At 48.9% G+C, this 12986-nt stretch overlaps 2 protein-coding genes across 2 annotated transcripts; both read left to right on the top strand.

The window, feature by feature from the left end:
• Positions 1–738: 738 nt before the first annotated feature.
• Positions 739–2602, top strand: ETH_00019485 (uncharacterized protein; the record flags this gene model as incomplete). Its single annotated transcript, XM_013375757.1, has 7 exons — positions 739–873; positions 1089–1230; positions 1397–1482; positions 1686–1823; positions 1955–2044; positions 2206–2305; positions 2445–2602. 7 exons carry the CDS (start codon positions 739–741, stop codon positions 2600–2602), a joined length of 849 nt encoding a protein of 282 aa, XP_013231211.1.
• Positions 2603–5089: 2487 nt separating this feature from the next.
• On the top strand, positions 5090–12952 carry ETH_00019480 (uncharacterized protein; the record flags this gene model as incomplete). The annotated part of the gene is made up of 13 exons (XM_013375756.1): positions 5090–5674; positions 5888–5977; positions 7528–8566; positions 8727–8861; positions 9056–9289; positions 9413–9589; positions 10116–10310; positions 10548–10591; positions 10900–10939; positions 11240–11356; positions 11855–11996; positions 12182–12308; positions 12479–12952. 13 exons carry the CDS (start codon positions 5090–5092, stop codon positions 12950–12952), a joined length of 3399 nt encoding a protein of 1132 aa, XP_013231210.1.
• Between the last annotated feature and the right edge of the window lie 34 nt (positions 12953–12986).

The raw sequence follows: 12986 nt of genomic DNA, 5'->3' as shown, positions 1-12986 counted from the left end.
TGTAGCTTCTGTGAGCCAGGCGCCCCACGTGTCAGCTCACAACGCGCTGTTTGCTTCAGCTCTTATTGCGCATGTTAATATTCCAGAGCTTTTCACAGTAGAGTATGTCAACATTTGCTCAGTGCACGGTTGTTCCCCCATGCGCGCCCTCCGGAAGTCAGGCATTCGCCTTTTCTGACATGATTCGCCTGAAGACAAGGTCATCCCATTTTAATCCATTCCATTTGGGGACGCATTTGTTGAGGCCCTCGTCCATGGCCAAGTACACACCCACGCCCGCGGGCGTGGGTGTGTACTGCGAGCAAAAGTCTGGCTCAAAACGAGTTCCCGTCAGCATCCAATTTGCTTGAAAAGATCTGGCAGCTATAGGGTTGGGGCAGAACTGGCAGATGGAACCGCACTTGCAGCACTGTTTGTTGAGATGGTCACTTTGAGGGGCTGACGAGTCATGGCTCGAACACTTTCCGGGCTGCCAACAGTTTTAACGACACAGCCGTGGAAAAATATTGGAATTCAGATGGTTTTTGTTTTACATTGTTTGCCGAAAGCGGAGATTTGTCCTATGCCGGAACCATTTGAATTTTTCGTTGCCTTGGTTATGCTATTCGGCAAAGGGTAGGTGACCCAACGGGCGGTCAAATTCGCACTTGGAATCCTTCACAAAATTTTCGCCTGTCAGAAACTCATTATTTTTACTGCAAAAATTCCCTTCGTGGAAAGTCATCGCGTCACTCAAACATGTCCAGGCGCATCTTTGTCGTCACTGGGGCCAACAGGGGTATTGGATTTGAAACCGTAAGAGAGCTTGGGAAAAGACTTAAACTAAGGGAAGCAACAATAGTCCTGTGCTCGCGAACAAAAGAAGCTGGAGAGGTAAACCCTCTATTAATTGTCAGTAGTCAAAGCCGAAAAGTGGAGCCCAAGGTATTCTTGAGCGTGCTTTTCTAGCTCTCGCTGTAGTTGAACTGCCATGCACAGTGCCACAGCGAAGCCAATAAGTGTTGCCTTTAAGGTGAGGTGTAGGTTACAAGAATCATCACATCTCTCTGCCATTATGACGCGTTGACACGCATCTTGTTCGTGTGTAGAATGCGGTCTCGAGTTTGGCAATGGACGGGGTGAAAGCAAATCTTGAGCTTCTGGATGTAGCAGACGAAGGAAGCCGCAATCGATTCGCGAGTACACTTCGCGGAAAGTATGGGCGCGTCGACTGCCTTATCAACAACGCCGGTCAGGCACCACACGATCAAATTGAATCAAACCTCAATTCTGAGTTTTGGCCCGAACCGTTTAAATGTTTCACTAGGACCCTCGCCACTGTGCCAGGGCAACCTGCATGCCATCAGGAGTGAGCACTACAAGAGCTTCCTTTCAGAGCCGTTATTCACCGTGTCAGGTATCGCCTTCCCTCCTGGGTCTAAGCAGCCCATTACTGAACAAGCAAAGGAGACCTGTGCTGTGAACTACTTATCCACTAGAGACGTAAGATTCGCTCGCCCCTCTAGTGCACCTCAGATTATTTTAAGCCGGCTCTACCATATATTTCTTTCTTGGAGAAGAATAGCAAGTTCTCAGCCTCTGCCTCCCAGAATTACCTGTTACACCTTTAATAGTCGACAAAGCAAGCATTTTATCTTCCTAATTGTTATGAAGTGACTGCATGTGCTACTTTTTTTGTCTCCCAGATCACGATGGCCATAGCACCGTTGTTCAGGCACGGCTCAAAAGTTGTATTCCTGAGTTCTAAACTCGAAAGTGCTGGCCCCCCCTTCATGAGCAGCAAGAACCGCGATCGTTTGTTGAGTCCTTGCACAACTGTTAAGGTGATCTCTACCGAGATTTTGTCTGACTAATCATTCAGAACATGTAGTCCTAATTGCGAAGCCCCTACCTAGTTTCAGGCTGCTGAATGGCTGATTGCTGTGCCTACCTGATCTGATGTCTGGGTTGCCAGGACATCGATGCTGCAGTGCGCGACTACCTCAATGCCGCACCTAACTGGAAGGAGCACGGATGGCCAAGGCTGCCATACTTGTTCTCAAAGGTAAGGGAAGCACGATTCAGCCATCATCTAATAAAAATTCAAGCGGGGCTTCATACTGTCAAGTGCATTAGCCTCTCTTTTTCAGGTACTTTGCCATATTTGGTGATTTGCAGGGACAATTGATCTTTCATCAGCGCTTGCGAGCTGCTGCGATTCTTCAGGCCGCAGTGATTGCGTTGACTGCTGCCCTGGCCCGCCAAGCAGATAAATGCAAACTTACCCCAAACGTAACAGGAATCATTGTGACTGCTTGCTACCCGGGTGCGATAGTGCGAATTGGGTTGAATGCGGGCACTACCGCGCAGATGGCAAACAATTTCACTCTGCGATGAGGCTTGCTTCTATTTAATCCAAAAGCCATGTTGTGGGGTATTTTTTCTGCTGCTTGAACTTATTTTAGGCTGGTGCAAGACTGATTTGGCAGGATGGAAAGCTCCCCCCTTGTCATCTGCAGAAGGCGGTAAAGTAGTTGCTCAAGTTGCCTTGTGCGCGGGAACAAAGGAGCACGGGAATCTTGTAGTGGAAGGCAGGGAAATAAAGGTGCCATCTCAGCTGTAGCTGCTGAGAGAATATGGTCTGAAATTTCCGTGTGTTTTTTATTTCCTCGGATTTCTTTGGAAAACGCTTTTACCGTCTTTGCTTTGCTCCTGGTAACATCAGCGTAGACATTGGAGGCTCTGGTTACTCACATACCTCCACACTGGCGCGCACGCTAATAGCTGACGCTACTTCGAACATGTAGGTAATGCTTCCACCAGATCCGCTGGACTTCTGTGGATTAGCGTGCCTGGTGGAGGTATGAACCATCCAATACATACTTTTGCAGGAATGTCAACCGCTCCAATAATATGGCCAAAACCAAAACCGCCGCAGCTGGGCTTCATTGAATTTCCGCAGCGCATCAGCAAGTGTTGATAGTTGCTCTGCGGGGACGGTCAAACGCATGGTCTAATGCCTTCACGGTGACCCAGCAATGGCATATCTTTCGTTTGAAAGCTTCCACAATGCCGCAGGCCATGCCTAGTGCCCCAACGAGGCCTACTTTGCTACCTGATGTCACTTTGGCATGCGCAGTGAGCCCATGCTGAGCCCTGCCTAAAAGACTCGACATTGGGGCATGAAGATAGCCTTCATGCTGGTCGCAAAGCCGCGTGAAGACGAAGAAGCTGCTCATCGTAAGCAGCATGTGTGCATCTGAGAAGTGTGCCTATAATGCAACTGCAGCTAGTGGAAGCTGTACAAAATGCAGGAGGAAAAGTAGACGTCCAGGTTGCAGTTAGAAAATGAGAAATCGATTACGTGACTACGTGCAAGGCGAGCTCATGCTTCCCGTGTCAGTTCCATGCAGTGTTGTGCATTGCTGTGGGCCCCCAACAAGCTATGAAAAACCAAAGGCAAACGCGATCTATACCAGATCTATTCTAGTCTCTCAGCAGCTGATGAAAGAGCCAGATTCCTAGACAGCCAACGTAGTATGACTGCATGTAGAGGCTGCTTGACAACCCCCTTTGCGATGCTTCATAAACACCGACAATGACGGAATTCTTTGTGGATCTGTCTTCAGTTCTTCACAAAAGCTTGTGCCAGCACCGTCTCCAGATATATCATTTCAAGTAGGATTAAGCGGTCCAGGACAGAGCGCACGTGGGCACCACTGACACAACATCAAACAAGCGTCCCCTTTCCCTGGCTACGTTTGCGGTGGATTTTGAGCTCAAGATTGCTCCTCTACTAATTTGGAAGAACGCAGCTAGACTACGGAGCGCAAGCCAAACGTGACAGCCTCGACTCGACTCGGTGCTCAGTGTCCCTGTGGAGCGATAGGTGGAAGGGGATAATAAGCATGGAAAAGTACGAAACATGAATGTATATTGAACATTATTAGTTTCTATATCAAACTTATTTTCTCAGCCTTCATAGACGTAAATTTCCGAATCTTTCCCGTCGGTGCACACTGATTCGCTGTCCGATGGTTGGGGCAGTTGTGCCCGTTTCCGCTACAACATACTTCACTGTAGGGGTAAATTTATATTATTTGATTGGTTTGAGTGGAATATCTGAAATATGATAAACTCTGACGAAGCTCAGGATGCTGGGCGGGGCAGAAACGCAGCAGCCACCCAGTGCCATTCGGCTGTGACTGGGATAGCTCGACGCGTCGGCCGCTGGTGGTGTGCTGTTCTTCCAGTGTGTTTTCCTTCCCAAGTATATAGAGAGTGCCCCACCTTCAACTCTATTCTGTGCTCAGTCGGGAAGGTTTTTTTCTGTCGTCACTGTTGAGTGAAGCTGGACTTTGGCGCTGACTGCCTCACAGCTTGACGTACGTGCGCCAAAGGGCTTTGAATGCAAAACGGCGGTCCGTTTCTCTGCATCCTTAAGAGGCCTATGTTTTTGGTGTGTTTTCATGTGAAGCTTCATAACAACTTTAATAAGCAACGCCTCGAGAGTGGTTGCCTCAGTGCAGTGCCGGTGATGGACAGGGACAGCCGACGCTGACGGAAGTCGGCGGAGGCTCTGCTCTTCGTCCACGGGTTAAATTTTTTCCCGTATAAATATTTGAGTCTACAAATCTCAATGAAAATGGCTATTACTTACAACTATGACAGATCTTGTACTGTGCAGACCTGAATTTGCTCCGTTGTGGACCGCGAGGATCGGGCTCTGTATCTTCGGGCAGCTCTTGGTCTGTTTGCCGTGTCTCTCTGCCTTTTCTCACTGCTCTTGCCTTCACATTTTGCAAGCCCTTGTTCAAGTGTTCATGGGTCATGGAGTTTCTCGCCAGGTGCCCATTTCAGCACTCTACGCTCTGTGGGGTGTCTATGTTCTCAAACTTCTTATGCTGTGCTCTGCAGGAATATCGGGCAGCGTCTACTCGGCATAAGCAGATAGCTTTAAGAAGAGAGGCTTGATGCGTTTTATGAGGCTGATGACGTCTGTTTTGCCTCCTTTCCACACCAGCACGACGTCCTCCACGTGAACCACTCAAAAGCTCGCCACTTGCGCTATCTCAAGCCCGCTTTTGAAGTCACCTAGTCCAGTGAAACGATGGCGGAGAGGGGCTCCGCCGTTGCTGGCGTACCCAGCGAACGCCTTTCGCAGCTGGCCTCACCACAACTAGCAAACAGGACGCGTCAAAACAATGCACTCGGGGCGGCTCATTCTGCCTTCAACGACAGCATGAGCGCCATCTTACGTCCCATTGAGCGCTGCAGCAGTGGCAAGAAGATCACGCCGAGAGACTCACTGACACCTCCAGGATATGCGGGCAAATCGACATCCAAGATCAACAACGCCGCGTTTAATCACGGGAGTAAGAAGCAATCCCCAGAAGCCAACGAATCGAAGCAAATTGCGGGCTTGTTTTCCGCTTTCAAGGACCCGCCACCGACAACACGCAGAGGCACGCGATCTCTCAAGCAGTACTTCAATCCTGACCAGCTTTCTGAAGCTTTTTGCACGAAGTTCCACGTAACAGATCCTTTAAGCGGCCGAACTGAAATAATGACGGCTAGACGACCAGGAAGGGCCTCTGCCGAGGTAAATGTAGCGGACTTTGACGCTTATATGCTCCCCAAGGAGCGCATTTTTTCTATGCAGAAGGCAAAGGACAACATCGACCACGACATATTGGTTAGCATCTACACAGCACTAAAGTTTTCAAGCTTTCTTACTTCAACAGTGCACACAGCTGAAGTTGAAGCTTTTATTGGTGTCCCTGCTTTCTACCTCCTGCTCTACACCAGTGCATCTCTATGTGGAGACTCGATGCCCTGAAATCCTCATAAGGCAATCAGGCCTTTCATGGAACATTATCAGCCTCATGCTCTGCGTTGTTGCTTTCAGGGACTCATGCCCAAGCCCAATACAGAGCTGAAGTTCTCTCTTGGCACCATTGCTAGGCAACATCGGATGCCAACTCTTGAATGCAGCGGGGTACGTGTTTCCAACGTGTGGAAAGGCCACACAGTTATCGGCACTGCATACGTAGCATTTTAGCTAGTACGCAAGGATGATGCTATAGGGGCTCTGTGGACACAACTGTTGTCTTGTGCTTTACAATACTATGCATTTTTCTGCAGAATTGGATGACTCCCACTGCTGAAGCCAACGTCTGCAGGCCGCTGGGCCTCTCTAGGCGTCACAATGTTTTCCCGTGGACCCCCACTGACACAAACAATATAGCTCATGTATACGGAGGGACCGACGTCGCGTCCCCTCGCACTACACGCTCCTGCATCAGGCCTGCTTTCATTTCCTCTTGAAAAGCCCAAGGGCTAACCACTCAGGGCCTAGGGTTAACTATTGAGGAGCGATAATTAGTGCAGACTTTCTGCTTGCGTACACATTATGGCTTATGTGGGAGTGACTGTAATATTTTAGTTCTGCAGGTGCCACCTGAACAGATTCAGCTCTATTTTGAGCTGCTCAAGTTGCAGCTGCGTAAGATTTAGGGATCATTTTGAATGAAGAACGACTTGCTAATTGTCCCTGCATTTGCAGTGTGCGCGTTTGGGTGAACAGCCCATCGTTTTTTTTGTGTCAGAGGGCGCCATCTGCTTCAAGCTCGTAAGCTTTCGGCTGGCCAATTTATCACTCTTTTTATAGCTTATGGAAGCAATACAAGCAACAGATGCTTCGTGCAGTGCTCTCTTTTTAGTCGGCCGTGCCAACTCACCAGACTTGCTCTGCACTAACCAGGGTCAGACGATAGGATAGGGCGGGCTTACTGTAGGCCAGCAAACGTTATTTACTCTTGGAGGCAAGACAATCATGGCCATAATATAGGATCACTATTACTCTGCCAGTGGCGTCCGAAAAATAAAGGCCTGTAGGCGACAGTAGTATAATGATAGCGGAACAGAAAAGAAAATTTCAGGAAGTGTCTTGTTTGGAAAGAAAGTGAAAGCTGCGGAAGCCCAACTTGTCTGTGCAACTCTGGCATTACTTTGGTGTCACCATTGCTCGCCAGTTAACAATGAGTTTTAGAGAGGCCTTTCAGGGAGGTCGCCTTTAATACAAAAGGGCGTAGTCATTCCGCATTCACTCGACTTCTTGAGGAATGCTGTTACGATACGGGCAATGAGCAGCCGCACTGACTCCCAGATAGTTTCATCTTGCAAGCCTACATGAATACTACGCCCTGTTGCTAGCTTGAATACAGAGTTTTCCGAATATACTTTTGTTCCAATGGATGATTTCATAATTTGAATAACAGGGCTAGCTGGATCTGGAAAGTAGAGCTGTGTTTTTCGTGAGAAGTTCGTTTGCGGCCACCCTGGCCGCCAGCGGTGACCGGTGGACCAACCACTAGGCTGAGCAGAACACCCTACGGACACTACGCCTTTCCGACTGCCTAGAGGTAACTTGACATATAAAACTTTAAAGTAATCTTGTCATGGTAAATGCGAGGCGAAGCCAGCAAGAGTTCTGTCCGCTGCACTTGGTTCCAAAAAGTCTGATTGTTGCTGCGAATGCCATTCCAGGTCACTCTGCCCGTTGGCCTGGAAAATCTGCCACGAGTTCACAAAGACTATAATCCTTTGAAATACGTAACTCTTAATAGGCATAAAACCTTTTTCTTCCGTCTCTCCTCGTGCATGATGGAGAAAGGCGGCAAAGACTACCCAAGGGCAGCGGTTGGGAGCGGAGGAGCAGGGCACTTGAGGAAGCCCGAGTCTTCGCAGGAATCCGTTCACTGTGTCAATTATTATCCTCAAATTTTACGTAGGAAGCATGCTTCAAGCCGAAACCGTCATTTGTCTTCTTTTGCACGAGTTTTCAGGGCAGCACTGGTTGTTGCCCTATGGGCGTCCCCTAAGCTTGCTGATGGGCTCTCCAGTGGCTCTAGTGAGGAAACTGTATCCTCAGATGTCCCTGTAAGGGCAGATGAAGAATTTTATTTGACTACCGAAGTTGAAAAGGCGTCCCCTCCACTTTACGGGTCCAATGAAAGCTCTGAGCCCCAATTTGCAAGCGGCAACGTTGTCTCAGAGAATGTCAGCCAGGGTGGCAGCGACCTCAAAGACACACAGCAGCAATCTGCAAATGATGAATCACTTCAAATAGGTAGCGAGGATGTCCTAACGACCCCAGTTCCCATGACCACCAGAGGGCTGGATGAGATAGTCCCGTTCCTTTTACCAATGCAGCCTTACGCCCCACGTTTCTCAGGAATAAATGGCCTAACAGAGCCCTCAAGCGAACCTGGACGCTCTGATAGCTCATCTTCCATATCCCCTCATGTGACTTTTTCACCCTTCGCCTTCTACGGTCCCCAAAGTGATGAACTACAGGTTGATAATTGCCAGCACTTTGACGCATTCCTTGTATCTCCACTCCCTTCTTCTGTCGCCTCAAAGTTTAGTGATTTTGTCAAGAAGGAAGAGGCACAGGCAGACGGTATGCCATACCTGCACCATATTCACGGGCGCCCCTCAGATGATCCTGCAGACGGTGAAGAAAATCCGCGACTTGTTGTTGAAGGCGGGAAGGTTACTCCCTTATGGTCTGAATATACGGAAGGTGAGATAACTTTTAGACTAAGTCGAAGGCTTGCTAACGCGGGTCGTCTGCTCTCCAATGTACGATGCATACGTCCGCCTTTCAGTATCCCCTACGCTTTCAGTATCCCCTACACTTGAGTGTGCCTTGTTTTCAAGCGGTTCTGGTTCGTTACCCTTAGACAATCCCACTTTCAGCATGGACGAGGGGACAATAACATTAATTCGTCTTGTGGCTCCTGTTAAGAGTGCATATGATGCCGTCGCCTCTATGATGCTGATGCCAATCATCGACGCGAACATTTCCTACGGCGACGGTGCGCGATGCAGCTCATGTTGGGCACCCACAAATACAGTGGAAATCATATATAGTAACACGGAGCATCATTTGTAAATCGCTTGACTGGCCTACCTTGAGTGCAAAGTAGAAATCCCCAGCTCTCGCGAAATTAAGTAGCATTCTACAGAGTGGAAGCTTTTTGAGGTTTGGTGTGAGCACTGGAATTCTCAGGGCTTCTTCTTTCCTATAAAGTCAGTGGGGAGGAAGGACGGCAGGCCGACCACCAGCACCAAGATGGTACGCACCGCCCAGTGGCTGAGCTTGATGTCGCATACAAAAGCTGCTTTTCTGTGGGAGGTGAAGCGATCGACCCCATACCCGTGCGCGCTGAGCTTCGTTTCGGAGGCTGTGAGCCCGTCGTTCTGATGTGGAAGGTCATCTGCTCAAATGGAGCATTCATGCAAGGTAGGCTCAGTTCTGGCATGATTATCATCGCGCCTATTTTTAAGCACTCTCCTCTAATTCCGCCCAAGTGAGCAAGTTACCACATGAAGTTCTGTGTTTGCTGCTGTCTTTGCTTACCTTCAGCCGGGCCGACGGGATTTAACATCTCGATTGGCCCTCTAACGCCCCCTCAGAACAAAGACGCAGCTTCCCTGATGCGCAGCACCTCAGACCTGCCGTGGGATCCGAGCCTTTGTCCGTCTCCCACAGTGGCTGACATCAGGGCAGTCATTTCAAATGAAGGGGATCTTGTAACCAACGGTGCAGTGTCGCCACATGTTTCAACAGTGCAGGCGGCGAATCTCGTGTTTGATTCGTCGGTAAGGGGAAATTCTTCCAAATGTTCTTGTATGTGCCTTCTTTGCAGTCTCCAACTAGTGGGTTTCCATATAGATTCAGGGCTTTGTGTCTTTCCTCCATGCTACTTCTGAAAGCAAAGTGAACTGAGAGTAATTTCCTCTGCAGAGCTGCGTCCTTCTTGAACCACCGCTGACCAAACTTTTCTGCTCTGTCTGCAGCAAGACTTCGTAGAAATCTATGCGTGGTGTCACGGCTGTAAAGATGGCAAACTAGACATGCAGATTCCGACAATAGGCAAGTTCACTTCCGGAACCCTCGTGGATGATATGACTTCATAGAGGTAGCTAGCGAATAGCTTGATAGTGCATGGCATTACCACAAAAAGTTCGGAAGATACAATTTTCATTTATGAGGCAACAATCACCCGAAAATGAGGCAGGTATCTGCACGCTGTGCGTCATATGGTCCTACTTGCTTTTGCGCCCAGCCGCTGACTTACAAGTGATGTATCCCCTTTTGTACAACTTCGTTGGAAGCAGCAAGAGAGAAGAAACAGAAACAGAACAACCAGTCAGTCTTGTAGCTTCGAGGCCAACTTCTCATGTTGTTCTCAAGGAGGCCCTTCCAGGCTCAGAGGAAAGCGTGAGGAGGCTTGTTGTTCAGTTCCAGTGCAAGTCCGAGGGTAGGTGGTCCACAAGAACAAGTGGTCAACTCAACCAGAGCATTTCACCTCTTGTGCATCTACGCGAATCAGAGCCTTGACTGCGAGAACAGTGGTAGCACGAAGTTTGACCGCACGGGCGAATGCAGTGCGGTTCCTTCTTTATACTCCCGCAAGGGTTTATCAGTAGACTGATGACCTCTTTCTTTATTAGTCTTTTTCATTGTTTTGTGCTTGCTGGATGGTGTTTTGCTGTAGGGGAATCGATTGTGGCTCTTGACTTCTCGTTCCACGGCTACAGGGTGAGCTGTCTCAGAGGCCGTTACAGACGCAGCGTCTCTCTGCGCTTTTGGTTGGGTGACCAACGGAATTATGGTCGTCGCTCTATAGGTCTTGCAGAGCAAAGTTATAGACCTCGAAAAACAGCCCTGGCTTCATTTTAGATGAGCTATCATACTGTCAGCAAGTGGTCGAGTAGTTCGCTGTGGGTGTTCGTCCTTGTGTTAGTGGCGTAGCGCATGTGTTTTAGCCAGAAGTGCTCCCAAGTACATCAAGGCAATACTGTGCTAGGGGCTGCAAAGAAGCAACCTTGTCATGTGCCGCATCACAGGATATACAAATATTCATGAAGAAGAAGTGCGCAGCACCAGGTGAGGTGATATGGGTACCATCTAGAGAAGTCAGGATCTCATTTTTCCTGACAAACCCGAAATAAATTAGGTAGACACTAGCAGTGCGCTACAGCAGAATAGTGGCAATGCATAGTCAATGATGTGAAAGTTCGAGCAGCTGTTGCACGGCCAAAGATCCTCGACTCGTACATCCTACGGGCTCATGATTGCGAAATAACTCAGAGAGGATCCGCTTATCCGTTTCAGTTTTACTGTGCTTTGTTAGGATAGGCTCTTGAGGACTGCCTTGTCGCTGTGTACTACTGTTGGTGGATTCAGCTTCTGCAAGCCTGCGTGACCCGTCTTGCAGCTCTGGGATCCTCAGTAATGACGGCACGGGATGTTGTGCTGCTTCCTGTGGCACATGTGGAGGAGATGGATGTGAAGACCGAGAAGGTGACTTGGAATTATATGGAATATGCCCTGAGAGTGCTTTTGTGCAGGAGTATGACTCATCTAGCTGAAGTGGACTCAGGTGGTTTGAACAGATGTGTTAGCCATCGCCAAATATCATGGCAGCCTAAGAATGCGTGAGCTAATCAAAGCTTAATACACCTCTTTATCTGTGCAAAAACTTAACTAGATTCTTTTTCCGATTATGTGCTGAATTGTGGCTCGTCGCGAACAGGGGGACTGGTGGGCTGCTGCCTAACACACATTGTTTCTTCTGCGCTTCCCTGTACCATTACGACTGCCCCCTGCATCATGGGAGGTAACGAGTCGCCCTAAAAAGAGGGAAGAGTGTGCAGGCGGCACGGCCTTAATTGGACGAGATATGCCAACAGGATATAAAGGCAGCATGAGGACCTTCCAACTGATAAGCAAGATGACAAGAAAAAATATTCAAAAGACACGATTACACTCAGCCTATCCTTCGATGATTTCTGCGTGCAGCTCATCAGAGTAAAGTAATGAAGGAACTTCAGAGCAATCTGCCTTTGCCAGACGAAAACACTAACCAACACTTCAGCTTCCTACTGGTTCCTTTATGGCTGATTGGCGCTGGTCTTGCATTAATAAAGCTGATCATCTGGTGGTCAGTTCTGCAATGACTCAGTTGTACCTAACCCTTCGGTTTGGCTGTCTGCTCATTCCCAAAACCGGTCCACTTTTAACTCGTCGCGTGCAACACACTCCAGCGTCGTCGGTGTTTGAACCTGTACTTGAAGACAGGCTTATCCACTATCCGAAATTCCTCACTTTGTGCTGCAAATTTTGCAGCATGGCTGCTGGCGCCATATTAATATATGTCTTTACCGTTTGTTACGGGCTCTACGCTCTGAAGGATCCCTTCCTTGTGGCTGCGGCACCCTCCGCAACACAACTATTCAACGCTGTCTGTTTAATAGTACGCTCAAGGCTTAAGGTGACGTTCGTGCTAGCTTTCATGCACAACAGGAATCGATGACGAACCAGTTGGGAACTTTCAAGAGCGCCTGTCCGGACGTGGGTAAATTACTGCTTGCTGCTGTGACACGCGACACCAAGGCGCTGTCCTGTGCGCATGTTATTTTTCAGGGGGGACACGTATGCTACCTTTACAAAATACACAGCAGCACTGTCTTTGGAGGTGACGCATTTCACTCGTACACCCCATTTGAAGAGAGAGCCCAGGTCAAGCCCAGTAAATTAAGCAATAAGGACAACCCATTTCGTCCTCCCGTCACTTGGCGGTCCAATGATGACAATGGATCCTTTATAAGGCTGACTTCCTTCAAAGCAAAACCAGCGGACGAGCCAGAAACCCATCCCTCTGAAGGGCTTCGGCCGATGGAGTTCTGTGACATGGAGGCAGATGGTCATCACGTCGGCGATGGGGAGAGTGGCATTGATGATAACCTTTGGGAAGGCCCCCAAGGAGACTTTCAAGCTGATAGCTGGGTGGATGATACCACGAGCACTTTTTCACGTCTTTCCGAGCAGGGGTTCCCGACTCAGCAAGCCAGTCAACACTATCGAAATCTCCCTTCGAGCCAATATGAGCCGTTTTAGGAATATCATGCTCACACCCGTAGCAAAGGCCAGG

The sequence above is a fragment of the Eimeria tenella genome, genomic scaffold (genome assembly GCF_000499545.2).
Source record: "Eimeria tenella Houghton genomic scaffold, Eth_scaff3, whole genome shotgun sequence".
Taxonomy (NCBI): domain Eukaryota; phylum Apicomplexa; class Conoidasida; order Eucoccidiorida; family Eimeriidae; genus Eimeria; species Eimeria tenella.
This window is presented reverse-complemented; position numbering and strand designations above follow the sequence as displayed.